This window comes from Lampetra planeri, chromosome 55 (genome assembly GCF_965212315.1).
Source record: "Lampetra planeri chromosome 55, kcLamPlan1.2.h2, whole genome shotgun sequence".
NCBI classification, from domain to species: domain Eukaryota; kingdom Metazoa; phylum Chordata; class Hyperoartia; order Petromyzontiformes; family Petromyzontidae; genus Lampetra; species Lampetra planeri.
Window position 1 is genome coordinate 3830129 of NC_136161.1, and position 26088 is coordinate 3856216.

The 26088-nt window shown below is 51.8% G+C and overlaps 1 protein-coding gene and 1 long non-coding RNA gene across 3 annotated transcripts; one reads left to right on the forward strand and one right to left on the reverse strand.

The window, feature by feature from the left end:
• The first annotated feature begins 875 nt into the window (after window positions 1–875).
• LOC144735577 (ezrin-like) lies at window positions 876–20177 on the forward strand. 2 transcript variants are annotated; one of them, XM_078618011.1, is made up of 15 exons: window positions 876–1066; window positions 5073–5109; window positions 6002–6085; window positions 8942–9034; window positions 9616–9722; window positions 10479–10592; window positions 11690–11734; window positions 12042–12125; window positions 12457–12603; window positions 14859–14955; window positions 15595–15731; window positions 16424–16528; window positions 17282–17381; window positions 17991–18212; window positions 18289–20177. In XM_078618011.1, the coding sequence occupies exons 2-14, from the start codon at window positions 5098–5100 to the stop codon at window positions 18183–18185; spliced, it is 1320 nt and encodes a 439-aa protein (XP_078474137.1). In that variant the 5' UTR covers window positions 876–1066; window positions 5073–5097; the 3' UTR covers window positions 18186–18212; window positions 18289–20177. The 2 variants fall into 2 exon arrangements, with proteins under 2 accessions (XP_078474137.1, XP_078474136.1); XM_078618010.1 differs by having other exon boundaries at window positions 17991–20177.
• An 877-nt stretch (window positions 20178–21054) lies between these two features.
• Window positions 21055–25722, reverse strand: LOC144735578 (uncharacterized). Its single transcript, XR_013588657.1, has 2 exons — window positions 25645–25722; window positions 21055–22017 (listed from the first exon to the last, which is right to left on the reverse strand). It is a non-coding gene; the product is annotated as an uncharacterized LOC144735578 (long non-coding RNA).
• Window positions 25723–26088: the final 366 nt, after the last annotated feature.

Consider the following 26088-nt stretch of genomic DNA (forward strand, 5'->3'; position numbering starts at 1 on the left):
TACCCACCCACTCACTCACACACTCAACCACCCACTCACTCTCCCAATCACACACTTACCTACCCACTCAATCACACACTCTACCATCCACTCACTCACTCTCCCATTCATCCACTCACCAACTCACACACTCAACCACTGACTCACTCTCCCAATCACCCACTCACCTACCCACCCACTCACTCACACACTCAACCACTCACTCACTCTCTCAATCACCCACTCACCTACCCACCCACTCACTCACACACTCAACCACCCACCCACTCACCTACCCAACCACCCACTCACTCACTCACACACTCAACCACCCACTCACTCTCCCAATCACCCACTCACCTACCCATCCACTCACTCACACACTGGACCACCCACTCACTCTCCCAATCACCCACTCACCTACCCACCTACTCACTCACACACTCAACCACCCACTCACTCTCCCAATCGCCCACTCACCTACCCACCCACTCATTCACACACTGAACCACCCACTCACTCTCCCAATCACCCACTCACCTACCCACCTACTCACTCACACACTCAACCACTCACTCACTCTCCCAATCACCCACTCACCTACCCACACTCGCTCACAAACTCAACCACTCACTCTCCCAATCACCCACTCACCTACCCATCCACTCACTCACACACTGGACCACCCACTCACTCACTCACTCTCCCAATCACCCACTCACTCACTCACTCTCCCAATCACCCACTCACCTACCCACCCACTCACTCACACACTCAACCACCCACTCACTCACTCTCCCAATCACCCACTCGCCTACCCGCTCACCCACAACTCTCGCAGGGCAATGTCCAAAGGGCGTTGCGGGTGTCTCGGCAAGCAAGATGTTCCGTGCGACCCTTGGACCCGGCCCGAGAGGTCTCGGCTACGGAACACGAGAGGCGAAGTGGACCCCCATCGTTGGTGCCAAGCTCCCGAGTTAGCGAGCGCCTATTAACTCCGCAGTCAAGTCAGTGGCTGGCGGTGGCTGGTGGTGGTGGTGTCGGTTGGCAGCAACTCGTACGGGGCCCGTCTTTGTCTCACATCTCAGTAAGTGAACGTTGCACGTTTACACAACAACAGCAACAACAACGACCCCCAGCACCATTCGCTAACCGAGCTGCGGTGACGGCTACGACGCCGCTGTGCCAGGCTAGGTGCATGCGCTCTATGCGCTATTATACAATCTATATGCACACACACCAAGGTCGTAGCCATGGAGTCGACATTGGAGGGGGCCAAATCGTATTTTTATAAAAAAATTTACAATAATGTCTAAAAGTGGATTACATTGCTCTGTTTTTTTCTTTTTTGTTACCTTTTCTTGTTTCATTGTATGTAATGGCAGAGATTAGGGATTAATAAAGTACAACCATAACCACAATCATATAAACAGAAATATATTTTATGGCAATATATTGGGGGGGGGGGGGGACATTTTGAACATATTTGAATATTGGGGGGATGTGTCCCCCCAATATTATAATGACGGCCTTGACACACACACACGTGTAGACGTGTCCACGTTGGCACAATTACACACACACGCGCCTACACAGTATACTTGCAGTTATATGTCTCTCTGGCACCTTTTTTGCCAGAATCAAAAACAGATGAAAGATCTGAATAGGTGTTGTATCCTTTCTGGCCATAATATAGAAGCGGGAGTTGTGTTAAGATGTTCAGACACCAAATAGACACGCGCGCACACACATTTTGCAAGGCATGAGCAAGTCTGCCAATAACCACACATACTTGTTGTAGCAAAACGCGCAAACAAATATGCTCCGATAATTTCGAGGGCATTGTCTTTGAAACTGATTGGCCTACACCAGAGACACCCTTCTTCATGGCCTAGTCTCATCACTAGTGTCAGTAGAGCAGTATATTAATACTATATTAGTACTTATGTATGCATTGTTTTGAATAATAATGTAACTATAATGTCACGTGGCATTGTCTTTGAAACTGATTGGCCTACACCAGACACAGCAGCCATCTTTAGGACCTAGTCTCATCACCAGTGTCAGTAGACCAGTATATTAATACTATATTAGTACTTATGTATGCATTGTTTTGAATAATAATGTAACTATAATGTCACGTGGCATTGTCTTTGAAACTTATTGGCCTACACCAGACACAGCAGCCATCTTTAGGGCCTAGTCTCATCACCAGTGTCAGTAGACCAGTATATTAATACTATATTAGTACTTATGTATGCATTGTTTTGAATAATAATGTAACTATAATGTCACGTGGCATTGTCTTTGAAACTTATTGGCCTACACCAGACACAGCAGCCATCTTTAGGGCCTAGTCTCATCACCAGTGTCAGTAGACCAGTATATTAATACTATATTAGTACTTATGTATGCATTGTTTTGAATAATAATGTAACTATAATGTCACGTGGCATTGTCTTTGAAACAGATTGGCCTACACCAGACACAGCAGCAGCCATCTTCATGGCCTAGTCTCATCACCAGTGTCAGTAGACCAGTATATTAAAACTATATTAGTACTTATGTATGCATTGTTTTGAATAATAATGTAACTATAATGTCACGTGGCATTGTCTTTGAAACTGATTAGCCTACACCAGACACAGCAGCAGCCTTCTTCATGGCCTAGTCTCACCGGCAGTGTCAGTAGAGCAGAGAACACCGCCAAAAGGCGAACAGCACAAAGACATTACCACAAGTGTCAAAAATTGAATAACTTGGGTTGAGCAGTTGTATCTATGGGACACCTTTTTGCCAGTATCAAAAAACAATACCCTATATGGCAATAACACAGAAGTTGTGTTAAGACGTTCAAACACCAAATAGACACACACACACGTTTTGCAAGCATCATCAAGTCTGCATCAGCCACACATACTTGTGGCAACAAATCTTTTTCAAAACATGCAAAAGGTAACTGTGTGATGTTTGAACATCTTAACAGCTTGGGGGGTTAGGTTGCGTAAATATACATGTGTCGTTAAACCCACCACCACCCTACACAGCCAATTATTAGGTTTGTCATGTAAACGGAACGTGCCAATTCGATACTAGTACAGCACTAGTGTACAGTGTAATGTATAGTGTAGTATACTAGTACAGCACTAGTGTACAGTGTAGTGTATAGTGTAGTATACTAGTACAGCACTAGTGTGTAGTGTAGTGTATAGTGTAGTATACTAGTACAGCACTAGTGTACAGTGTAGTGTATAGTGTAGTATACTAGTACAGCACTAGTGTGTAGTGTAGTGTATAGTGTAGTATGCTAGTACAGCACTAGTGTATAGTGTAGTGTATAGTGTAGTTTACTAGTACAGCACTAACCGGTGTGTTGGAGAGCCAAGTCACAACAACATTTACAATCTGAGTACGACGTTTCACCAGTAATTATAACTAGCTTCATCAGGCGACAGCCTGATTTGTGAAGAAGTCTAACTGTTTCGTTCCTTAAATAGAGGGGTAGATGTGATGGCGTCACTTGTGATCCCTTAGAGAATGCATCTAAATAACAATGGGTATCCATTGCCGGTTGGGTTATTCATATGGTAATCAAGGTATATTACGCATGTACAGTAAAACCTTGGATTGCGAGCATAATCCAAAGCACTCGTATATCAAAGCACAAAGCGTATACTACACGTACTACTCGTATTGCAAGACCTCGCTCGTTTATCAAATTAATATTTATTTAACAAAAATTGCTCGTCTTGCAAAACACTCACAGACCAAGTTACTCGCAATCCAAGGTTTTACTGTACATTGTTCTTGTACGTCCTGTCGTTTTCGTGAAATAAAATAGCAGTGCCTGCTATTGTCTGTGTACAGGTAATCCCCATTTATGGATGATATTGGTCGCGAAAGCCTACGTGTTAAACTGATCTTAACACCTGTGTCATGTTCATATTCTTGTTCTTTCGGTAAAGTCACATAGAAGGGAAATAATAAAATAAAAAATATATAAAACAATAAAAAACAACCTGTCATTGCCAGCATAGGGTAAAACCTATTCTTATTTTGCCGAGAGATTATCTATAGAAACAAAGACCCTAATCTGTATGTCTCAAAAAACCTCTAGGGCACTTCCCGACAAGGTATGGTACATGGGTAGATTTTAGGACGCAAACAACAGTGACCCGTAAACACCTTTGTGTGTGTGGTGTCATTCAGAAACGATTCACAATATAAGATTGCGTTTTTCCCCACTTACCCTTGGGTTGGACCCATCAACAGCTTATATAAACTCTTGTTGTAGCAGCTCTTTCTGCCTACGTCAGCAGTTCTCCTGCTGTGTTTATTTCACCTGATGACGGATTGCTTGTGTTGCGATCGAAACTTCGTGATCTATTAATTTTACTAAAGTTGTACTTTAGCAAAAAAAAATTCTAGCTGTGATTTTCACACTTGATGATGATTGCTTGTGTTGCAATCAAAACGTCATGATTTCATTAACTTTCATTTATTTTGTATTTGTTTTTTTACCTAAGTGACTTTACCGAAATAACTAAAGAGTATAGTATGAAAACCATTATTCTATCTTTTATTATTGTTTAGATATTTCGGATTCAAGCAGCGGTTTTTAACGAAAAAAGTTACGCATTTTACGACGTTCACATCTGGATAATTCGAAAACGGTAAAAGCTAGCAGAGCTTCCCCTCGTAGACTATTAAGTGCATGGACTTTTGTTCTTTCTGATAAAAAAAGGGAATCATTAAAACGCGTTTAGAGTATTTTGGCTGCTGCTATAAAATTCCACACGACGATGACGATGATGAAAAGCCTCTTCGTTGAGCTGTCATTTGTGGTGGCCAGGGTCACTTCTGAGAAAGAGCTACATAACTCAATTGGGCCTTACCTGAACTATGTACCTTAGGTAAGTGGGGGGGGGGGGGGGGGCGGCGTGAAAATCGCCACGCCCGACCGCCTTTGTCCCCCCCAGTGCTTCTGTCTACCAGGTACAGTACTCATTTGAGGCTGAGTCGACCTAGCGGAGGCCCGTACGAGGTTTTAAGGTGCAGCATCTCGGGTCTGACTGTGTCTCCTTTCTCCGCAGACTACCTGCATCAACAGCCCTCGCCATGCCTGACCCGGTGAGACTCATAGAGCCAGACTCTGGCTCACATAGGGGTGCAATTGAGCCAGACTATGGCTTCTATAGGGCCAATAGAGCCAGACTATGTATGGCTTCCATAGTGGTCAAATAAAGCCAGACTGCGGCTCCCATAGGGTTCAATTGAGCCAGACTATGGCTCCCATAGGGTTCAATAGAGCCAGACTATGTATGGCTCCCATAGGGGCCAATAGAGTATGACTATGTATGACTTCCAAAGGGCTCAAATAAAGCCAGACTGCGGCTCCCATAGGGATCAATAGAATCAGACTATGGCTTCCATAGGGTCAAATAAAGCCAGACTATGTATGGCTCCCATAGGGTTCAATAGAGCCAGACTACGGCTCCCATAAGGTTCAATGAAGCCAGACTACGGCTCCTATAGGGTTCAATGGAGCAAGACTATGTATGGCTCCCATAGGGTTCAATTGAGCCAGACTACAGCTCCCATAGGGTCCAATAGAGCCAGACTATGTATGGCTCCCATAGGGTTCAATTGAGCCAGACTACAGCTCCCATAGGGTTCAATGGAGCCAGACTACGGCTACCATAGGGTTCAATAGAGCCTGACTATGGCTCTGATAGGGTTAAAAAAAACAAGGCTCCCATGTATCTTTACACGTGTGTGTGTGTCTCTACACGTGTGTGTGTGTATCTCTACACGTGTGTGTGTCTCCACACGTGTGTGTGTGTGTGTCTCTACACGTGTGTGTGTCTCTACACGTGTGTGTGTGTATCTCTACACGTGTGTGTGTGTCTACACGTGTGTGTGTGTGTGTCTACACGTGTGTGTGTGTATCTCTACACGTGTGTGTATCTCTACACGTGTGTGTATCTCTACACGTGTGTGTGTCCGTCTTATTTTTGTTCAGGTCGCCGTCAGAGTCCTAACCATGGACGCTGACATGGATTTTGAAATCCAGCCAACCGCCACTGGAAAACAACTTCTAGACCAGGTGTGGACACACAGCGACAAAGATGCCCCGCAGAGCCTCGAACGGACCGCTGGGCAGTGCCGGATGATCCTCGTAGCAAAAGTAGCTGCATATGTAGTAGCTACTGCATTTGTAGTAGCTACTGCATGTGTAGTAGCTGCATGTGTAGTAGCTGCATGTGTAGTAGCTGCATGTGTAGTAGCTGCATGTGTAGTAGCTGCATGTGCAGTAGCTACATGTGTAGTAGCTACATGTGTAGTAGCTGCATTTGTAGTAGCTGCATGTGTAGTAGCTGCATGTGTAGTAGCTGCATTTGTAGTAGCTGCATTTGTAGTAGTAGTTACACGTGTAGTAGCTGCATGTGTAGTAGCTGCATGTGTAGTAGCTGCATGTGCAGTAGCTGCATGTGTAGTAGCTACATGTGTAGTAGCTGCATTTGTAGTAGCTGCATGTGTAGTAGCTGCATGTGTAGTAGCTGCATTTGTAGTAGTAGTTACACGTGTAGTAGCTGCATGTGCAGTAGCTGCATGTGTAGTAGCTACATGTGTAGTAGCTACTACACGTGTAGTAGCTGCATGTGTAGTAGCTGCATGTGCAGTAGCTGCATGTGTAGTAGCTACATGTGTAGTAGCTGCATGTGCAGTAGCTGCATGTGCAGTAGCTGCATGTGCAGTAGCTGCATGTGTAGGTACAGTACAACATATGTAGTGGCTGCATGTGTAGTGGCTGCATGTGCAGTAGCTGCATGTGTAGTAGCTGCATGTGCAGTAGCTGCATGTGTAGTAGCTACATGTGTAGCAGCTGCATGTGTAGTAGATGCATGTGCAGTAGCTGCATGTGCAGTAGCTGCATGTGTAGTAGCTGCATGTGTAGTAGCTGCATGTGTAGTAGCTGCATGTGTAGGTACAGTACTACATATGTAGTGGCTGCATGTGTAGTGGCTGCATGTGTAGTAGCTGCATGTGTAGTAGCTGCATGTGTAGTAGCTACGGGCCCCGCACTTTCAAGGGCCCCTCGCTAAATGCTTTCAAGCTATCAATTCCGGTTCAGTGATTCTGCACTTGCTCTATTACTATAGTACTATACCACCTTCAACATTGACGAACGACTGGGGTGTTTAAGGTTAGCGATGTGTCGTATTATCCGGCTGTATAGCAAATGGAAAAAAACAATTACTTTACTGTGCAAGTTAAAAACAAATGTGTTTTAATATTTACGTGTTTTAATTATTTATTTAGGCCCCCTTTATAACAACACTAGCTGTACTACCCGGCTTCGCCCGGGACTTGTATCCACCACGCCCGGCCGCCTTTGTCTCCCCAGTGGCGATGTTAATACGCCACACCAGTTACTCGTTTTGAGGCTGAGTCCCTCTCTCACCACTCTCCCTCCCTCACCACTCTCCCTCCCTCACCACTCTCCCTCCCTCACCACTCTCCCTCCCTCACCACTCTCCCTCCCTCACCACTCTCCCTCCCTCACCACTCTCCCTCCCTCACCACTCTCCCTCCCTCAGCACTCTCCCTCCCTCACCACTCTACCTCCCTCACCACTCTCCCTCCCTCACCACTCTCCCTCCCTCAGCACTCTCCCTCCCTCACCACTCTCCCTCCCTCACCACTCTCCCTCCCTCAGCACTCTCCCTCCCTCACCACTCTCCCTCCCTCACCACTCTCCCTCCCTCACCACTCTCCCTCCCTCACCACTCTCCCTCCCTCAGCACTCTCCCTCCCTCACCACTCTCCCTCCCTCACCACTCTCCCTCCCTCAGCACTCTCCCTCCCTCACCACTCTCCCTCCCTCACCACTCTCCCTCCCTCAGCACTCTCCCTCCCTCACCACTCTCCCTCCCTCACCACTCTGTAGAGGACGTGAAACTTTGATGAATTTACCTCAGAGTCGCGTGGTGGGTGTCGAGGCCTAGCACCGTGCAGAGCCTCCGGCCTCGCCTGATTTTCCCACCCGGCTGACGCTGGGTACGGGTGCCGTTCCCCCCCCCCCCCGCGCTACAATAATACTGTCTAATCGCTATAATTGTATAATCTACCGACCCTATAATAGTAATTGCACACATTGTGGTGGGGGGGGGGAGTGAAGAGGACGTGAAACTTTGATGAATTTACCTCAGAGTCGCGTGTTAATGCGTGCGCCTATTTTTAACGGGAATGAAAAATGGCGTCCACCCCGCGGCGAAGGCGTCGCTACCCGTTGCCAGGGGCAACCGCCGTCCAATGAAAGCGGCGAAGGCGTCGCTACCCGTTGCCAGGGGCAACCGCCGTCCAATGAAACTGCGTATGGTCCGATACACAGACACACACACAGACAGACAGATTCGCGATTTTATATATATAGATTTGCTACAGGCCCCGCACTTAGCTTCATGCGGCACTGCCGTTAGGGCAGCACCGATGAAGGTCGGAACGGCACACGGAGGGTGGTGGGTGGCCAGCACCACGCCCGGCCGCCTTTGTCTCCCCATTGCTGATGTTCACTACACAACGCACCAGTTTGCTCATTTAAGGCCGAGGCGACCTAGGACGATGCCCATTGCTCATAGGCCGTGCCCACTCCTCCGCTAAGCCCGCCCACTCCCCTATTAACTCCTCCCACTTCTCTGACAGCCCCGCCCACCACCCAGGTAAGCCCCGCCCACCAAGCAGGTAGCCCCGCCCACCTCTCTGGTAGCCCAGGTAAGCCCCGCCCACCACCCAGGTAACCCTGCCTTTCCCACAAGTCGTGCTCCAGGCAGATGGTTGTAATTGGAGGACTCAATCCGGTCTCCCCGTGTCTCCCCTCGTCTCCCTGTGCCCCCCATCGTCTCCCCGTGCCCCCCCCCCCCCCACCTCGTCGCCACCGCGTGTCTCTGTCCGCTCGCAGGTCGCTCGCACCATCGGGCTCAAGGAGGTCTGGTATTTCGGGCTCGCTTACGACAACAAACACGGAGACAAGTGGCTGTCCTTCAACAAGAAGGTTGGTCGCACACAGACACACGTGGACACACAGACACGCTTGTACACACACACTTGTACACACACACACACACTTGTACACACACACACTTGTACACACACACACTTGTACACACACACTTGTACACACAGACACACGTGTACACACACACTTGTACACACAGACACACTTGTACACACACACTTGTACACACACACTTGTACACACAGACACACGTGTACACAAAGACACACTTGTACACACAGACACACGTGTACACACACACACTTGTAAACACAGACACACTTGTACACACAGACACACATGGACACGCCTGTGCACACGTGTATACACAAACACACACATACACACATACGCGTACACACGCACGCGTACACACACACACACGTATACACACACGTGTATACACACACACGTGTATATACACACACACGTGTATATACACACACACGTGTATATACACACACGTACACACAGACACACGTGCACACACAGACACGTACACACAGACAGACGTGTACACACACACACGTGTACACACAGACAGACGTGCTTCTCCTACTGCTGGTGCTCTGCTCCAGGTGCTGTCGCAGGTGAAGAGCGACGCAAGTGCAGTGGCCACGCTGCGCCTCTGGGTTCGCTTCTACCCGGAGGACGTGGACGAGATCATCCAGGACGTGACCCTGAGGTCAGCCATCGGGAACCTGACACAGCCACCGTGAACACCACACGGCCACCGTGCGCCTGACACGGCCATCGTGAGCCTGACACGGCCATTGGGAGCTTGACACGGCCATTGTGAGCCTGACATGGCCACCGTGAACCTGACATGGCCACTGTGCTCCTGACACGGCCACCATGAACCCGGTACGGCCATCGTGAACCCGACGCGGCCACCTTGAACCTGACATGGCCACCGTGAACCTCACACTGCCATCGTGAACCTGACACGGCCATCGTGAGCCTGACACTCCCGCTGTGAACTTGACATGGCCACAGGCAGCCTGTCATGGCCACCGTGAACCTCACACTACCACCATGAACCTGACATGGCCACCGTGAACCTGGTACGGCCACCGTGAGCCTGACACTACCACCATGAACCTGACATGGCCACCATGAACCTCACACTACCACCGTGAACATGGCACGGCCACCGTGAACTTCACACTACCACCTTGAACCTGACATGGCCGCCGTGAACCTCACACTATCACCGTGAGCCTGACACGGCCACCCCGCAAAGACCCAACTTCGTTCACCGCTCACGGCCAATAACAGCGTCAGCGAATATCTCACCCGGGCCTGGGACTTCCCCGAGGTCGACTCAGCCTGAAAATGAGCACCGGTGGCACAGTGTGTAATAAAACACCCACACGGGGGGAGGCAAAGGCGGCCGGGCGTGGTGCCGGCCACCCAATCTTTCCCCCCCCCCCCCCCACAGGTTGCTCTACCTGCAGACGCATCGCGCCGTGGTCAGCGATGCCCTCCACTGCCCGACGGAGACCTGCGTGCTCCTCGCGTCGTACGCGGCGCAGGCAGCGCACGGCGACCTGAGGTAGACACACGTGGACACACACACACGTGTACACACAGACTTGTACACACGTGTACACACAGACTTGTACACACAGACTTGTATACACACATACACGTGTACACACACAGACATGTGTATACACAGACTTGTACACACAGACACACGTGTACACACAGACTTTTACACACACACTTGTACACACAGACACACTTGTACACACACACACGTGTACACACAGACACGTGGACACACACGTGTACACACAGACACACGTGTACACACAGACACGTGTACACACACACACACGCGTACACACACTTGTACACACACACGTGTACACACACACACGTGTACACACACACACACGTGTACACACAGACACACTTGTACACACAGACACACGTGGACACACACACACACGTGTACACACACAGACTTGTACACACACACACACACGTGTACACACAGACAGGGGGGGGGTCAGATGCGTCGGGAGGCGTGGAGAGGCACCGCGGTTTGCACGGGGAGGGAGACACGGGACCAGCAGAGATTGTGGCTGTTGTTGATGTCACCACCGGGTGTAAGGCCCCCAATGACTGAGCTGCTGTGTGGTAGCGGCTCTTTTGAAGAAGCGACTCTGGCCGTCACAAATGATAGCAGCTCAACCACGTGGGATTATCGTCATCATCGTCATCGCGTGGGAATGCATAGCAGCAGACAATGGACTCTAAACGTGTGTTTCTATCGACCCACAGAGACCCAGAGAAACCCATAGAGATCCATAGAGGTGCAGGGGAAGGACAACAAACTAAACACAACACCACCAACAAGAAGCAGTTCTAAATAAATTGGTTTGTCAATCTAGATGATGATGATGATTATCTAAAAGTTGCATGCGGCTCCCAGTGGCTTCCTAATACCGGGAGGCAAGAGCGTTCCAGACGGCCGCGGAAGCAGCACATCCGAAAGCGGCCACCGCCGTTGTCCGATGGCGAGCCAAACGCCGCAGACGAGATCGGCAGGGCACTGTGGCTCATCCTGTGCGTGTGCTCATTAAACTTCTCTCGCGCCGTGCGTCGCCAACCGCGCTAACCGGAGGCCGCTGTCTCCCACAGCGACACCACCGTGTACCAGAGTGACGAGGAGCTTCTGCCTGACAGGTGAGACACGGGGGGGGAGAGGGGAGACACGGGGAGGGGGAGACACGGGGAGGGGGAGACACGGGGGGGGGAGGAGAGGGAGACACGGGGGGGGGGAGAGACGGGGGGGGGGAGAGGGAGACACGGGGGGAGAGGGGAGACACGGGGGGGAGAGGGGAGACGCGGGGGGGGGGGGAGAGACCCGGGGGGGGGAGGAGAGGGGAGACCACGGGGGGGGAGGAGACACGGGGGGGGGGGAGGGGGTGGGGGGAGACGCGGGGGGGTGGGGCTGCCATCCACACGCTGCGTCCTCTCTCCACTGCGTCAGGGTTGTGCAGCAGTTCAGCCTGAGCCGTGCACAGTGGGAGGAGAAGGTGACGAGATGGCACGCGGAGCACGTGGGCATGAGCAGGTGGGCAACGCTCTGCGCTCACTACAAAGACAAAGGTCCCCCGTGTAGCCTCGAGCAGGCTCTTGGGGCAAGGTGCTGTTGGCGAGTAGAAGCGCCTTTACGATTAAATGTTTATTTTTGACCACCACCAGGCTAAGGGCTCCAATGAGCTGCTACCTGGCCATCCCAAACGTGTGTCTCTCCGTGTGTCTCTCCTTGTGTCTCTCCGTGCGTCTCTCCCTGTGTCTCTCCCCGTGTCTCTCCCCGTGTCTCTCTCCGTGTGTCTCCCCCGTGTCTCTCCCCGTGTCTCTCTCCGTGTGTCTCCCCCGTGTCCCACCCACGTGGTGTGCAGGCGGCAGGCCATGGTCGAGTACCTGTCCGTGGCCCAGGATCTGGAGGCCTATGGGGTCTCATTCTTCCCCATCTCCAACTCGCAGGGCTCCCCCCTCTGGCTCGGAGTCTCCGCCCAGGGGCTGAGCGTCTACGTGGAGCAGGATCTGTACGGAGACGCGGGGGGACAATCTTGATTTTGAAGCTTTCGTGACTGCGGGAATCCATAAATCTTTGGTTCTTTCGGTTAATGTCAGCCTCGGCAGTTGTCTTGCCTGAAGACGGTCGCTTGTGTCACGATCTTTTGATGTTTTTCCTATCTTAAGTAAAACCTTGGATTGCGAGTAACTTGGTCTGCGAGTGTTTTGCAAGACGAGCAAATTTTTTAAATACATATTAATTTGATAAACGAGCGATGTCTTGCAATACGAGTAGTACGTGTATACGCTTTGTGTGCCGAGCGTCACGTGATCACAACTGATACACGAGTGCTTTGATATACGAGTGCTTTGGATTACAAACACGTTTCCGGAACGAATTATGCTCGCAATCCAAGGTTTTACTGGTACGTGACTTTACCAAAAGAATCAGAGACACGGGGACAACACACAGACCCCCCCCCCCCCCCACTGTCTTTAGCTTTAGGGGGGCAAGTCTCATAGGGCCATCCATTGTGTCTGTACGCATGGAGGGGAGAGTGGACGGTTAACCCAAACATGTTCGCTTGCGTATGGGGCGGGGGGGGGGGGGTCTACTGGCAATGTGCGTACCCATAGGAAACGTGGGGGGGGGGGGGGGGGTGAAGCCTCGATAATAGCAGTGGAACAATTTTTGTCATTTATTTTTGTAACAATTTTTTTTTTACTGTGTACTAAGTGTTATTTTACCACTTGTTACGCCTCAAAAGTACAGAAAGTGGCTCTGATTATTCCCCACGAACTTTGCTTTTGTGAACAGGACACAAAAGCAAAGTTAATAATTCACTCCATCAATAACAGTGTGGAACTACATTTTTTTTTTTTAGTTCCTGGGTAGTAAGTGTTATTTTCGAATTGCTTATGCCTCTAAAGTACAGAAAGTGGCTATTATGCCCCACAAACTTTGCTTTTGTGACCAGGACAGTGATATTTTGAAATGTACCTATTGTCAATGAGAAAACGTGGTGTGAATTCGTGTCATTTCTTCACCTAATGTCCTGCTCACAAAAGGAAAATTTGTGGGGAATAAACACATTCCTGCAGAGGGAGCTGGTAGGAACGTTGGGTTGCTCGGTCAATGGCCAGGGTCAATGGCGGCGTGGTGTATTCCGCAAATATGCCCGACTGTGAGGGCGGGTACAAGCCGGCGTGAGTAAGTTAAACGTTGAGTTTTATAAGGGCACCACGGGGTGACCAGCCCCTCCCCACCCAGCCCCACCCCTCCCACCCCCCCACCCAGCCCCACCCTCCCCAACCAGCCCCTCCCCACCCAGCCCCTCCCTCCCCACCCAGCCCCTCCCTGCACGATGGACGGACGGACACAATAATCCCCTGTGGGCTGGTGGAACCAGTGGGTTCCTACCAATATGATAGCAATTCTCTGTACTTTTGAGGCATCAGCAATTAGAAAATAACAATCTTGATTTGAAGCTTTCGTGACTGCAGGAATCCATACTCTTTGGTTCTTTCGGTAAGATCACGTAGGTATAAAAATTTAATTGAAAATAATAGATCACGACGTATCGATCGCCGCACAAGCAACCATCATCAGGTGGCAGAGAACCAAAGGGTATAGAAAAATAACACTTAGTACCCAGGAACAAAAAATGGTGTTACGCAGTGCAATTTGTCCACGTTGGCCTTAAAATGAGCCACAATTCAGTTCCTTCAGCCGTCGGACGAGTGCCACGGGGAGGAGTGGGACTGTGTGAGAGGTGTCACTCACGCGTGCCACCGTACCCCTGACCGCCGTAGCCATCACGCACCTCGACAAAACATTGGGGAGACGCGGGGAGACGTGGGGAGACGCAGAAATACGAAACTCATGCTGCTGCTGATGATGACAATGATGGTGCCGGTGGTGATGATGGTGATGATGATGATGGTGATGTTGAAGATGGTGATGACGATGATGGTGGTGGTGGTGATGATGATGATGTTGAAGGTGGTGATGATGATGATGATGGTGGTTGTGATGATGGTGATGGTGGTTGTGATGATGGTGATGATGGTGGTGATGGTGGTTGTGATGATGATGGTGATGATGGTGGTTGTGATGATGGTGATGATGATGACGATGATGATGATGATGTTGAAGGTGGTGATGATGATGATGATGGTGACGATGATGTTGATGGTGACGATGATGGTGATGGTGATTGTGATGATGGTGATGATGGTGGTTGTGATGATGGTAATGATGGTGGTTGTGATGATCTCATTGCAGGCTGACTCCCAAGATTGACTTCATCTGGGAGGAGATTGCAGTTTTGACTACCGAAGGAACTCGGTTCATCATCAAATCCTGCGATGAAGACTCCCCTGTAACGATTCCCATCCCATATAGATCCCTCGCATCCCATATAGAACACTTACATTCCCTATAGAACTCGCATCCCATATAGAACCCTCGATCCAGAAACCTAATGAAGATTCCCTCTATCCCCGTTTTTTCCCCGTTACCACATAACCCCGCGTGTCGCCATGACCCCGTCTGACCCCGCGTGTCTCTATGACCCCGTGTGACCCCGCGTGTCTCCATGACCCCGTGTAACCCCGTGTGACCCCGCGTGTCTCCATGACCCCGTGTGACCCCGTGTGTCCCCGTGTGACCCCGCGTTTCTCCATGACCTCGTGTGACCCCGCGTGTCTCCATGACCCCGTGTGACCGTGTGTCCCCGTGTGACCCCGCGTCTCTCCATGACCTCGTGTGACCCCGTGTGTCTCCATGACCCCGTGTGTCCCCGTGACCCCGGCGTGTCCCACGCGTGTCTTCGTGTCTCCCCGCGTCTGCCCTGCATGTCTCTATGTGTGTCTCTGCGTGTCCCCCCGCGTGTCTCCGTGTCTCCCCGCGTCTGCCCTGCATGTCCCCATGTGTGTCCCCATGTGTGTCCCCCGCGTGTCCCCCGCATGTCCCCGTGTCCCCCGGCGTGTCCCCCGCGTGTCCCCCTGTGGTGTCCCAGGACTTTGAGTTCCTGGTTCCGAGCGTGCGAGCCAATCGCCGTGTGCTGTCCGCCTGCGCGGGGAACCACGAGCTGTACGCGCGGAGACACGGAGACACCCTCCCCGAGATCACGCAGCTCCGCATGGACGAGGGCAGGTACACGCGCGGAGACACGCGGAGAGACATGGGGACACGGGGAGAGACACGCGGGGAGACACGGGGACACGGGGAGAGACACGCGGAGACACGTCGGGAGACACGGGGGCACAGGGAGAGACACGCGGAGACACGCAGGGAGACACGGGGACACGGGGAGAGACGCGAAAACACGCAGGGAGACACGGGGACACGGGGAGAGACACGCGGAGACACGCAGGGAGACACGGGGACACGGGGACACGGGGAGAGACACGCGGAGAAACGCGGAGACACGGGGAGAGACACGCGGAGACACGCGTGGAGACACGGGGACACGGGGAGAGACGCGCGGAGACACGCGGGGAGACACGGGGAGAGACACGCGGAGACACGGGGACATGGAGAGAGACACGCGGAGACACGCGGGGAGACACGGGGGCACGCGGAGAGACACGCGGAGAGACACGCGGAGACACGCGGGGAGACACGGGGACACGGGGACACGGAGAGAGACACGCGGAGACACGCGGGGAGACACGGGGACACGCGGAGAGACACGCAGAGACACGCGGGGAGACACGCGGAGAGACACACATTGAGACATGCAGGGCAGACGCGGGGAGACACGGAGACACGCGGAGAGACACTGGGGGAGGGGGAGACACGGGGGGAGACACGTGGGACGTTGTTTCCGTGTCTCCCTCCGCCAGGCCCCACCCCCGTGAGCTCCCCCCGCTGCCCCACGGGGACCTCACGGACGGAGAGCGCTGGGGACACGAACAGCAGCAGCACAACGGGCACGGCGACTCGCGCAGGTGAGGACCATCACCACCATCACCACCACCACCACGACTACCATCATCATCATCAACGTCACCACCGTCACCACCACCATCACCACCACCATCACTACCATCACCACCACCATCATCACCACCATCACTACCACCACTACCACTATCAACACCATCATCACCACCATCACCACCACTATCAGCACCACCATCACCACCACCACTATTAGCACCATCATCATCATCATCACCACCATCAACACCACCACTATCAGCACCACCATCACCACCATCACCACTATCAGCACCACCATCATCACCACCATCACCACCACCTCCATCAGCACCACCACCACCATCATCACCACTATCAGCACCACCATCATCACCACCATCACCACCACTCTCAGCACCATCATCACCACCACCACCATCAGCACCACCATCACCACCACCACCACCACTATTAGCACCATCATCACCACCACCATCATCACCACCACCATCAGCACCACAATCATCACCACCATCACCACAATCAGCACCACCATCACCACCACCACTATCAGCACCATCATTACCACCATCACCACCACTACTATCAGCACCACTATTAGCACCATCACCACCACCATCACTACCATCAGCACCACCACCACCACTAACATCATCATCAGCACCACCATCAGCACCACCATCACCACCACCATCACCACCATCTCATGGGCGAGGGCGAAGCGGTCAGGCTCTCTTCTCTGCTGGCTCGTCCCGCAGGTCCTCGTCGTCGTCAGTGTCGTCGGGGATCTACGAGGTGCCCGACGAGCTGAAGAAGGTCCAGGACTCGAAGGTCGAGATGAGGAACTCCCAGCTCAAGGTGTTTCACATCACCACCACCACCACCACCACCACGACCACCACCACCATCATCACCACCACCATCACCACGACCACCACCACCACCATCACCACCGCCATCACCACCGCCATCACCACCATCACTGCCATCACCACCATCGTTATCACCATCACCACCATCGCTACCACCATCATAATCGTTACCATTTTGCTAACGTGTTATTTGTATTTGTGTCTTTGCTTGAAACTTGTAACAACGTGATTTTATTTTGCCTACACGTGACCGCCTTCCCCACCGACCCCTCCCCCCTCCCATCCCCCCCTCCCATCCCCCTCCCATCTCCCTGCCCCCCTACCCCTCACAACCTCCTCTCCCCCTCCCATTCCCCCTGCCCCCCCCATCCCCCTGCCCCCTCCCCCCCCCCATCCCTTGACCCTCCTCCCAACCCCCCCTCCCATCCCCCTGCCCCCACCCCTCCCATCCCCCTGCCCCCCCCCTCACATTCCCCCTTCCACCCCTTGCCCCTCCTCCCAACCCCCTCCCATCCCCCTGCCCCCACCCCTCCCATCCCCCTGCCCCCCCTCCCAACCCCCTCCCCCCTCCCATCCCCCTGCCCCCACTCCCAAGGCCGTGGCCGCCTCCCTGGTGGAGTCACGCGAGGGGCAGCATCAGGGGCAGCAGCAGGCGGGACAGGAGGAGGCGACGATGGCCGTGGGGTCTCCTAAGGAGCCGACGCTGCACAGGGCGGCGCGCTTCCACACCCTGCGGCGCATCCGCAGGGGCACCACCAAGCAGCGCATCGACGAGTACGAGGCGCTGTGAGCAGTGATGGTGACGGTGGTGACGGTGGTGACGGTGGTGACGGTGGTGGCGGTGGTGTGACGGTGGTGACGGTGGTGACGGTGGTGTGACGGTGGTGACGGAGGTGACGGTGGTGTGACGGTGGTGACTGTGGTGACGTTGGCGGACGAGGTGACGGCGACAGATGAATGATGATGTTGATGATAAGCCACTTAGTTGAGGAGCTATCGTTCGTGATGGCCAGGGGGTCGCTTCTGAAAAAGACCTGCATAGCGGCTCAGTGTGGCCTTACCTGGTACAATAAAAAATGAATCGCAGAAGACAACTGTGAGGTGGACAACGGGGATGAGTATGGACGACTGATGCAAGATGGACAGTGACGAGATGGACGACTGGGAGAAGGTGGACAATTATTACAACTGGGGCCAGGTGGATAACTGACGAGGTGGATGAGTCACAAGACGGACAGACGGGATGAGGTGGACACAAGCGAGTGGACCGTGATGAGGGTGGACAACAGCAGATAGACAACTGCAGAGGTGGACGACTGTGACGAGGTGGACAATGAGGTAGCAGACACCTATGATAGGGTAGCCTTTTGATTATGACGTGGACAATTTACAGACAGAAAGAGCTAACAAGCGCTTTATTATTCACGCTTTTAACCCGAGTTGGAAGACATACAAATCTAGACAGTTTCTAATGGCAACGATAAAATACATTATCGAGAAAAAGATTGTAGCATAACGTATAATTTAGTTTCAATGCGAGAGCTTTTGAATAGTTTTAAAGTTGTGGTTAAATTCTTGAATCTTTGAGCGCCCGCCCAACACGATTCTAAAACCGGCGGCGGCCATTTTCTCCTACTAAACGATGACGTTGCCCTGGGCAACGCTGGCCGTCTCGTAGCCGGCCAATTGCATCTCTGCTGCCGTGCCACTTGAAAACGTTCGAACAAATCTAACAATAGAGTACCTTTAGACACCTATTTAGACATTCCGCATACAGGTTTCCCTCGGTTTATGCTATTTTGCCTATATGCGGCTTACCAAAATTCGCTGCGTGCAGTTTGAATTCACTCTACATGCGGCTGTGCAGTCGTACGTGTGACTACGTTGTGCGTGTACTGTGTGTGCGCTACTCGGCAGGCAGCCGTCTCCTCGAGCGGCTTTGCTTTGTGCGCCCTTTCTTTGGAAGGCATCTACTACTACTACTATGACTACCGCGTAAAAGCGAGGAGAAATCTGTAATGCAATTTATAACAAGCAAAATGTTTCACGGACATACATCACCGTGACTAAATGAGGCACGGGATCGGACTCAGTGTCGCTCGGAAGCCAGGCGAACGAGGTGGTGGGGCCTTTTACCATAGAGGTGGGGGTCTCTTACGATTGAGGTGGAGCCTTTTATAATAGAGGTGGGGCCTTTTACCATAGAGGTGGGGCCTTTTACGGGAGAGGTGGGGCCTTTTACCATAGAGGTGGGGCCTTTTACCATAAAGGTGGGGCCTTTTATGATAGAGGTCGGGCCTTTCACGATAGAGGACTATTAAGATAGAGGTTGGGGCCTTTAAGTATTTCTTAATAGTTGGTACAGGTTGAACGCTGCAGCAACAGTGGGCCGATGATAATGGCCGCAGGAGGCAAGGACCTGCCACGGAGAAACAACACCCAGCCATGAAGATCCCGTTCATAATGGCCGTGTAGGACACAGAGCTCAGTAGGCTCTGGGGTTGTGGATTGAAGCCCTGGTGGGTCTAAGTGTCCCTCACTGTCACGGGATTCATACACCGCTCTTTGCTAGGCACACCACAATGGCCGTGTCTGGTTCACAATGGCGAGGTCAGCTTCAAAGTGGCCGTGTCAAAGTCTTACTGGCACTGTCTGGTGTCAGGCTTATATAGCCGCCATGCCATTGCTGATTAATTTTGTAGATTAATATATTTCTGCCACTGGTTTACCTTGATTCGTGTAGCATCCGCTAGGATGTGTGATTAAAGAATTAAAAACTAAACTTCAAGTCTGTGTGCTTGTGCGTATGATGTTGTTAGTGATGTTGATTGATGACGATGATGGTTCTGATGGTCAAGACTAAATAACGGCGCAGGTGATGATACCGATTTGTGTTTCGATAGAGGCATCGTCTTCCTCTTTAAAACATATCATCTCAACGTATTTGAAAGGGTCACCCACAGTGGTCGATGTTCCTGTGCATTAGTCTGCTCCCTATAGGGGATGATGATTGCTGCTGTGTGGTATATAGCCTAGGGCAGGGGTTGGCAACCAAAGTAATAAGAGCCATTTTTTCGAATTCGGTATAAAAAAGACCCCTCAATATTTCAAGATCCGCAAAGAATGTGAATGACGTCACAAGGCAGTCCTTAAAGAGCCGCGGGTTGCCGATGCCTAACCAAGGGGCACCCCCGGTGGCAGCTGTCACCCCTGTGCATTCGTCTGCCAGCAGTGGGCGATGCACTGCCATTGGCTGTGTGTCGTCCAAGTGGAGTAGTGGCAATAATGCGGTCAATTTGTAACGCGGCGCCGCACACAGTACGTTCGCTCTTGTAGACGGAGAGGACGATGCAGCGGCGCCAGGAGGAAGAACCACAGACGAGGAGCGGGGAGGCAGCAGCAGCTGCGAGGTCAGCAGATGCCAAGTTGCCTGCCCGCCCCTCACTAAGCTCTGCAGTCCTCTATATAAAAATGTGTTATCAGACGATTAATTTGTGATTATACACGTGGAGGGGAGGGGGGGGGGGCGGGGCGGGGGGTAGAACTGGAGCAGAAGAAAAGGTAATGACAGTAAGACTACAACTGGTGGCGATGATGATAACGATTTAGAATCTTTATTTAGACTGGAGGACTCTGATGAAGCGATGAGTGGAGACAGGTCAGGGTTCCAAGTCCTTTTATTCCACCTCCGTCACACATGGCTCACGCTCCCTCCACACACAGCTCCCTCCATCCACAGCTCTCTCCACACACAGCCCCCTCCTTCATCCACAGCTCTCTACAACCACAGCTCCCTCCTTCATCCACAGCTCTCCACACACAGCTCTCTCCTTCATCCACAGCTCTCTACACACACAGCTTCCTCCTTCATGCACAGCTCTCTCCACACGCAGCTCCCTCCTTCATCCACAGCTCTCTCCACACACAGCTCTCTCCTTCATCCACAGCTCTCTCCACACGCAGATCCCTCCATCTACAGCTCTCTCCACACACAGCCCCCTCCTTCATCCACAACTCTACAACCACAGCTCCCTCCTTCATCCACAGCTCTCTCCTTCATCCACAGCTCTCTCCACACACAGCTCCCTCATTCATCCACAGCTCTCTCCTTCATCCACAGCTCTCTACACACACAGCTCCCTCCTTCATCCACTGCTCTCTCCACACACAGCTCATGCCTTCATCCACAGCTCTCTGCTCTCGTCCCTCCTCCCACGTGACCTCTTATTCTCCACAGTCCCCTCTTCCATTCCCTCCCACTCATCCTGTCACCTCATTCTCAGCTCACCAGTCACAGATCGTCACATGTCGCACCACGTTCCCATCTCCAGCCACCAATCATTCCCTTTCTCCGCTCAACTCGGTGCAGGGATTGACATCAGAGTGGTAGGTTGTTAGGGGAATTATGATGGTAACAAGACGGTTTGTGCTGTCGACAACGATGTCGCTGATGATGTTGCTGCTGATGATGTGGAGGCATCACCACCCGGTGTATTTGACAAACTGACAGAGAGGCACGGTGGCTTGTTAGCTTGCCAAATACACGCGGTGGGGACCCTCCACCGCCACCTTTGTGACCTTCCTCTTCTACCCACGGCGAGCCACTCCTCTGGGTAGGACATCTAGGCAAGGAAGGGGGGAGGGCAGTGGATGGAGAAATAAAGATCACGTCAATAAACAAAACGGACCATTGAACCAGGTAACTCGATGCGTATCTGGACGCGTGATGGAATTGTACGCAGCGGGCACTGCCAAGGATGAACAACACAGTGAGGAACGCGAGCTGTGGTAGGCAAGATACATAGAGGTCAGTTAGACTAAGAAAGACGTGGGAAGATGTATCTACTGTTTCCTGTTGGGTCTGATGGCAGTGTCAGCGAACGATGTTGATGTCCGGGAGCCGGATGCCAATGTGGATGTCTGCTGCTGTTGCTGGCACGACGAGAGAGAGGCCTTCAGCACGGAGAGAGAGAGTTCGTGTGGTGCTGCTGATCTTCCTCCTCCATTGGAGGAGCGCAGATCCACAAAATGGCGTTTGCTATGCAGTCTCTATAGGTCTCTGTGTATCTCTATGAGTCTCTGTATATATACGTATCTCTATGGGTTTATATGAGTCTCTATGTATCTCTATGAGTCTCTGTGTATCTCTATGAGTCCCTATATATCTTCATGGGTCTCTGTGCAGCTCTATGAGTCTCTATGTATCTCTATGAGTCTCTGTGTATCTCTGTGTATCTCTATGAGTCTCTGTATATATACGTATCTCTATGGGTTTCTATGGGTGTCTATGTATCTCTGCATCTCTATGAGTCCCTATGAGTCTCTGTGTATCTCTATGTATCTCTATGGGTCTCTGTGCAGCTCTATGAGTCTCCATGGGTCTCTGTGTATCTCGATGTATCTCTATGGGTCTCTGTGCATCTCTATGAGTCCCTATGTATCTCTGAGTCTCTGTGTATCTCTATGTATCTCTATAGGTCTCTGTGCAGCTCTATGAGTCTCCATGGGTCTCTATGAGTCTCTGTGTATCTCTATGTATCTCTATAGGTCTCTGTGCATCTCTATGCGTCCCTATGTATCTCTGAGTCTCTGTGTATCTCGATGTATCTCTATGGGTCTCTGTGCATCTCTATGAGTCCCTATGTATCTCTGAGTCTCTGTGTATCTCTATGTATCTCTATAGGTCTCTGTGCATCTCTATGAGTCTCCATGGGTCTCTATGAGTCTCTGTGTATCTCTATGTATCTCTATAGGTCTCTGTGCATCTCTATGAGTCTCCATAGGTCTCTGAGTCTCTGCGTATCTCTATGTATCTCTATGGGTCTCTGTGCATCTCTATGAGTCCCCGTGGGTCTCTATGAGTTTACTGTGCGGTTCACAGTATGGGAGGCATGGCCACAGTCGCACCACTGTCGCTTGCGCCTCTACGTGCATCTGTACGAGCCGCCGCGCGTCTCAAAGGGTTGACTGCATGGTGGTCCACAGCCGAGGTTGCACGGCAAAGGCACAAGCGACACAGACAGGAGAATTGAGCCTCTTTCGGCACGGCGAGTAGCCCACCGAGGTGCCGCGCTCGTGGGCCGACGCCGAGAGACAGGGGGAGGGGGGGCACGTGGATCAGAGGTCCGCACGCAGTTCACGGGCATCACGCCGTGCGCCAGCGAACAACGTTGGGCTCGGGCAGGTGCGCACACAGACGCACGCGCGCGCGAATCACCGTTGGTCGGTGGTGGACGAGGCTCTTTGACGGAGTGGCAAAGCAAAAGGACGGGAACGCGACGCGGGCCGAGAGGATGGACGAGATGGTCCACCGCGTGCGGGATTTGTCTTTTAGATTTTTTAGCTTCGCGAGAGAGGTCACCCGTTGGAGCGCGAGGATGGCTTGTCAGGAGTGGGGTCACCCCCCACCAACGTCGCGCACGGCCACGAAGTCTCCTGCCCGACCTGCACGTGACGGCTTGCCTTGGGAGGCTTCATTGGCCAGGAGTGGGGTGGAACGACCTGCCGACCGTCTAACCTTTGAACCTATCGACGTGACTTCTCCGCCTGGTGAAGACCGCTTGTGTTGCGATCGAAACGTCGTGCCGGTTTTTTGCTTTTATTATTTTCAGTTTTTTTATTTTTAATTTTTTTAATTTTCTATCTACGTGACTTTACCGAAAGACCCAAAGAATATGAATTCCTGCGGTCACGAAAGCTTCAAGTCAAGATTTTCCATTGCCTATGTTGTGTTTTTTAAAATAAAGACAATGGCCACACAACCGCATCGCTCATTGCTACATTCACCTGAGGACGGCTGCTTGCGTTGTGGCCGAAACGTCGTGAGAATATTTTTTTAATGTTTTATTTTTCTTATTTTATTATTTCCCTTCTACGTGACTTTATCGAAAGAACCAATAAGATGAATCCCTGCAGTCACGAAAGCTTTACATCGAAAGATAACTATCGAGTTTAAGACATAGTCCTGCGCGAACGTGTGTCGTTAGACCCGCCACCACCCGACACAGCCAATTAGTAGGATGGTCCGTCACGTCAAACAGAGGGCGGCCAATTCGTTAGAGAGGCAAATCTACAACGACGTTTGCAATCTGAGTCCGACGTTTCGCCGGTAATGACAACCGGCATCATCAGGAAGCGAAGTATCCACCCCATCGAGGTTTGTCGGTTTAACACGGCAGCAGGTTTCCGCGACCAATGTCATCCAAAATAGAGAGTTTTTTTTGGGTTAGATCGTGAGAGACGCAAACTACAAATATACCAGATCTAACCCACCCCCCTCCTATGTGCAGGGAAAAAAACGGACGACCCGGAAAAAATTCCATGCAACCGCAGCAGCAGGCATCGTCAGGGTCGGGATCGATCCCACGACCTCCTGCACACCAGGCGAGGTAGTTAACATCTCCTAGCCACTGTGATGATGATGATGATGAGAGAGAGACGCAGACTCCAAATCTACAGCAGCAGGCATCGTCAGGGTCGGGATCGAACCCACGACCTCCTGTACACCAGGCGAGGTAGTCAACATCTCCGGGCTACTGCCACGCCCCGCAAAGAGGAGAGCGAGAGATGGGATGTCCGTCACTCGCCTCTCTTGGGACCCGCCCCCAAAGCCAGGCGATGGAAATTCCACATTGCGATGCGTCGGGGTGTCTGGTCGATCGATACGATGAAGTGTTCAACAAAGTGGTGCCTGATTGTATCGACCCGTAACGATTTATCACGACGATGATGATGATGAGCCGAGCTGAACATTGACCGGGACCGAACTTGCGACCCCCCCTCTGAGTTGCGAGGCGATGGCGTCACGCGTCTGCGCCAATGGGCGGCCTCCCTGCCAAATCCACTGCTGGATGACTCCCTCGCCACGCCGTGCCGGTCACGCGGTTTGCCTGAGCCATACTTCACCACGCGGGTCGTACTATGTGTGTGTCTGTGTGTATGTGTCTGTGTGTGTGTCTGTGTGCCTGTGTGTGTCTGTGTGCCTGTGTGTGTCTGTGTGTCTATGTGTGTGTCTGTGTGTGTGCCTGTGTGTGTCTATATGTGTGTCTGTGTGTGTATCTGTATGTGTCTGTGTGCCTGTGTGTCTGTGTGTGCCTGTGTGTGCCTGTGTGTGTCTGTTTGTGTCTGTATGTGTCTGTGTGCCTGTGTGTCTGTGTGTGCCTGTGTCTGTGTGTGTCTGTGTCTGTGTGTGTGCCTGTGTCTGTGTGTGTCTATGTGTGTGTGTCTGTGTGTCTGTGTGTAAAACTCACCACCAAATCGCCGGTGTAGCTTGCCCCCCAGTGTGTGAGAGGGCACGAGAAGGGAGCGCGGTCTCTTATAGAGAGGAGCTCGAGGGGGGAAGGAGGAGGAAGAGGGAACCACGGCTCGCTGAGGTTGCGTAACATTACTCGACCCACGGGGTGGTGGGGGCAAGGGCAAGCAGGGGAGGGGGGGGCCCTTGCCCACAGCCCAACCTGGTGACAAAAACTACGAGATGGGGTAGTCGGAGAGGCAAGGTCGTAACTATAATAAATATTGGGGGGAGGGAGGGGGGGACACATGCCCGTCCCCCAATATATTGCTATGAAATATATTAATGTTAATAGATTATTGTGGTTATGGTTGTACTTTATTAATCACTAATCTCTGCCATTACATACTTTGAAACAATAAAAGGTAAACAATATAAAAATAGAGCAATGTAATACAATAGA

What these genes read in the sequence shown, in the direction of transcription:
- LOC144735577 (XM_078618010.1), top strand. An exon ending in GCAGCGCACGGCGACCTGAG is followed by an intron (nt 10,593 to 11,689) that starts GTAGACACACGT and finishes TGTCTCCCACAG; the next exon opens with CGACACCACCGTGTACCAGA. An exon ending in GAGGAGCTTCTGCCTGACAG is followed by an intron (nt 11,735 to 12,041) that starts GTGAGACACGGG and finishes CCACTGCGTCAG; the next exon opens with GGTTGTGCAGCAGTTCAGCC.